The sequence below is a fragment of the Coenobita brevimanus genome, chromosome 96 (genome assembly GCF_032717465.1).
Source record: "Coenobita brevimanus isolate Jiangsu-jjx chromosome 96, ASM3271746v2, whole genome shotgun sequence".
In the NCBI taxonomy this organism is placed as follows: Eukaryota; Metazoa; Arthropoda; class Malacostraca; order Decapoda; family Coenobitidae; genus Coenobita; species Coenobita brevimanus.
The window spans coordinates 2,496,017-2,500,385 of record NC_137049.1 but is presented as its reverse complement, the minus strand read 5'-3'; the positions used below and the strand labels follow the sequence as shown (position 1 = coordinate 2,500,385).

Below are 4,369 nucleotides of genomic sequence, written 5' to 3'. Positions count from 1 at the left end.
AACAGACTGAGTCATCCCTACGACACAGAAGATACACCGAGTTTCAAGTGGATTGGTATTTACGGGCGATCCTGTACATTACTAGAACGTGTTTGGCAGTCTCTCAAAGCCACAAGAATACAAGCATTATTCTGTCCTAGGCCAACTCAAGCGTAAGACAGTCCAGGGCAGAGATTCACAAAATTACTTACAATAATTTACATCTTGTACCTAATCTCTTTTTGCAGGGAGACAAAGGGACCTGAGAAGATTGGTTCCCTCTCTCGTCCTTCGTATAAATACAAAGGTTTTCCAGCCAAAGAGAATTTATCATAACAGAGATTTGGCATTACAGGAAGAACATAAGACATGGGGGGTTTCTATTGTCATTTATCTTTGTCCTTCCTCCAAAAACAAGTGTTCGTTACGACAGGGAACTTATCGTAAACTTCTTCGTAAATTCAAGCCTTACAGCACAGAGAACAAACTGCTAACGTTGTCAGTATCTGTGTATCTGAGGTGCCAGCAGTCATCAGTATTGGTACATGTGAAGTGCTAGCAGCCATCAGTATCCTCGTATGTGAAGTGCTAGCAGTCGGTATCCTCGTATATGAAGTGCTAGCAGTCAGTATCTGTGTATATGAAGTGCAAGCAGTCACCAGTATCCGCTTATATGAAGTGCTAGCAGTCATCAGAATTCGTGTAAATGAAGCTTGCGGTGGGATGTCCGAGGAAGAGGTTGAGTGTGTCGTCCACATCAGCAAAGGCTGAGGCAAGATGGTCGAGTTCCTCCTTGAAAGGCTCATCCCCTAGCAGGCTTTCTAGCTCCACAGCCGTCGTTAGAACGCTATCACAGTCTGACACCGACCCACACACAGAAAAGTCACTGGAGGCCATTGAAAAGCCTGGAGAATTGTCACCTACAGGAACTGAAATGGCTATTGTGGAGGTGGGGCCAGAGAGGGGACTGGGGGGCGCCGACCCCTCGCTCAGGAAGGCAGAGTCGCAGCACAAGGAATCACTAAAATGTCGAATACTTTTTGGGAACTCCAACAACTCGTCAGTCCTCAACAGGGGAATGTCCAGGTCCTGTAGGATGCTTGTAGTGTGAAGCACGTCGGTGGGAGTGCTTTGAGGGAGAGATGTGCAGGGTGTAGTTTGTATCTGACGTGGCGTGAAGGGTGTGGCTCCCATCAGGGGCTCGGGTGTGCTGTGATCTGGGATGGAAGGTGGGCCACAGGGGGTGAGGGCCAGGAGGGGCTGGTGGGGCTGTGGTGCCGTGCTTAAGGGCAGAGAATTGGGCTCCAGGCGGGGTAGCTTGGCCTCCCGGGGCCCCAGGTAGCCGCTCTCTATCCGTGGCCGCTTCACCGTCATGGACAACATCAGCGGTTTGTTGTCTGCATGTCTGCCAAGTCTGTCTGGTGGAGTCTGTAGGGCCACGTTTTTGAGAGTGATGTAAGCCCCATTACTTGTGGCTATGCTGGCTGTCCTGCACACTTTCGTCTTGCTTTTGGACTTGCTGGGTCGTTTGGTAGTCGTCACCAGCTTTCCACCTACTGTGTTCTTATTTTTGATATAATTGGCTTTTGTGACGGAGGTAGAGGGACACTTTCTCTGCTTAACGACCTTGTTAGAAGTCTTGATATTTACACAACATTTATTACTTTTATTTGCACTACTGACCTGCCCTTTGTTAGTTCTTATGACATTTCTGACATATTGTTCTGGTTTGGCTATGTGTGCGTTCTCCAGGCACCAAAGTTCCCTCACGTCCTCTATATCCATGGCTCCAAAGCAGCGGTCATCCCTCAGCACTCCGGCGAGAGCATTTATATAATTAACAGCCAGCCTCAGGACCGTGATCTTCGTCAGCTTCTCCGCGTCAGCCCCAGAGAGGTCCGGAATGGCTTTCTGCAGCATGATGAAAGCATCGTTAATCTCCTTCATTCTGTTTCTTTCTCGGGCGTTAGCTGTCTTGCGCCGGTATTTGCTCAATGGTGGGGGCTTCTGCTTCTCCTTGGGCTCTCCACAACGTGCTTTGGCTCTGTTTTTTTCCGACTCTATTCTCCTTATGATTGATTTTGTCCTCAAGGCGTACTTGCCCCCGTTCTTAGCGTCCATCTTCATTTCGATGTGAATTTTTCCGGTTCAGAACAACACAGTATAGCATCACACTGTAATCGGACAACCTATGAGCAATCCTATTTTTTTCTTGATCTCTATAATTAAATGTGAGTAAAAACAAAACAAAAAACTTCCCGGATGTGATCTGTTGCCTCCCTGGTGGCTACATACGAAGACAGAGTAAGAGAGTGGAAGGGAGGGAGGAGGGAGCAACGTGGGCCCTCGACGAAGTGGAAATGTTTGCTCTCGGTAGTTTGTCTAAGCTAACGGCGGCGCGGCCATCCCTCTCACCGCTTCCTTTTCTTCCTTCTTCACTTCCTCTTCTGCCTCATCCTCTTCTACCCCTCGGGAACAAACTTTAAGCCCTGAGCACCGACAGATCACAGCTAATTATATGTTCCTGACGTGTTTATATATGTTTTTATTTTTTTTTTTAAGGGCGTAAGTTTTCAAAGTCGTTCTCAGGTAATCACACTTAAGAATACTATTTTCCGTTTTTCACACCTTTTCCACTATTTCTTTACACTTATTCAATATATTTTCACACATTTTTATGGACGACACTTGTGCTTAGAAGTCCATAAGTCACGCTAATGTATGTGACAAGGGTGATTTACGTAGAGGCTCCAGGAGTGTTCATTTTGAGATAATTTATGAAAGCACGTTGAATTTTGGTTTGTGCTTAACCCTCGCCTTACACAAAGTAGTTTTCTCTCACACATACAGAGCCAAGAATTACACATTGAAATTACCTTAACAGTCTGGGGCCTCTAGGTGTGTGTGTATGTGTATGTGTGTGGGTTTCGTGCCTTTTATGAATTTATAGATTTGTATTTAAAGTGTATTTCCACTATGACAGTGGAGTCGTCATGATGGCTGGAGGTGTGTGTATATTTGTCAGGTGTCTAGGTAAAAGGATTTATGGACTTCTCTTTAAAGAAGATTTGTGGCAGAAGTTTTTTTTTTTTTTCGTTTTATTCTATACTGGGCCTGTTTTGGAAATTAATGGCTGGAGGTTGTGTGTATGTTGCTACATTCTCGAAACAAGTAGACTATGTGAATTTGTATTAAAAAACGAGCTTTCGGATTGCTACTCCTGTTTTCCAAGTTTATAAAGGATTAATGTGTGATAGTGTGTTTTTTATATCGATTCTTGGATTGCTGATGGAAGTAGATAAAAGTAAAGAATTTGTGTTTGAATTAAAGTAAAGAATTTGTGTTGGAATGGGTTTTATTGAAGTGGATTCCTGGGTTTATGTTGGAGGCTATTTTATGATGGAAGTCGTGTGTGAGGTTCTAAAGGAAGTGATGTTCTTGTGCTGGGAGTGGTTTTATTTCACAATGAAGTCGAGGGTTCCTGTTAAGAGTGGCTTTATCTCTGTGGCTGAGAGAGAGAGAGAGAGAGAGAGGGGGGGTTGTGTGGGTGTGTGTTTACGATGTGACTGTGTGTCGTGTTGTGAGGTTAAGTTAGATTAGTTAAGGTTGGGTTAGGTTAGGTTAAGAGTATTGGAGATAATTTTAATTCACAGTTGTGTATATGATTTCTATTGTAGATGGAATTATATCAGTGGTCAAGGGTAGGTGTGTGGCCTTACTAGGTGACTCACTGTTGTTAGGTTAGGTTAGGTTATTAGTGTTGGAAGTTGAAAGTAGATGGGTTTATGTTTGGGGTGAGGAGGGGGAGACAGATGGTGTGTGTATGTGTGGGCCTACTGGATAGCTGGGTTTAGTGTTCGCAGGTGTCTGTGTTCAACTCCTTAGGCTTCTGGTATGGCCTCTGAGACATGGGTGTTTAGCACGTAGGAGCAATTATGCTAATACCCGTGTTATGGGCCCAGCCAGCCTGTAACAAGACCCCCCTACACTTGAGGTACCCCTCCTGAAATATCTTGTAATGACGCTCTTTAGGCATGCATTTATTCCCTCTCGTTAAACCCTGGAGATGGAGCGATTACAAGCCTCCCCGTAACATGTACCCCCCTTCCCGTTGACCTGTAATGAATGTGTGTGCTTATGAATTCTTAAAAGTACATTACATTAGGATAATCTAAGCACAGTACAATCTATAAATGGCTCTCTTATAGCTGCTTATAAGTGCACTACATAACTCTAGTACATTACACGAGTACAGCTTAAAGTATGTGATGAATGAGTGTTCTTAAAGCCACTTGAAGTTACAATACACCAGTATAACCATAGCACGGTACATGAAATTACCCTAAAAAGTACAATCTAGCACAGTACACAAACGTAACCTTTAAAAGAT

At 44.3% G+C, this 4,369-nt stretch overlaps 1 protein-coding gene across 1 annotated transcript; it reads right to left on the bottom strand.

Annotated features, from left to right (window-relative positions):
* Positions 1-660: 660 nt before the first annotated feature.
* LOC145413545 (uncharacterized) lies at positions 661-2,106 on the bottom strand. The gene has a single exon (XM_080283241.1). The coding sequence runs from the start codon at positions 2,104-2,106 to the stop codon at positions 661-663; it is 1,446 nt and encodes a 481-aa protein (XP_080139367.1).
* Between the last annotated feature and the right edge of the window lie 2,263 nt (positions 2,107-4,369).

Bases quoted from the DNA above. Each gene is read 5' to 3' on its own strand.
- LOC145413545 (XM_080283241.1), bottom strand. From the start codon at position 2,106: ATGAAGATGGACGCTAAGAACGGGGGCAAGTACGCCTTGAGGACAAAA.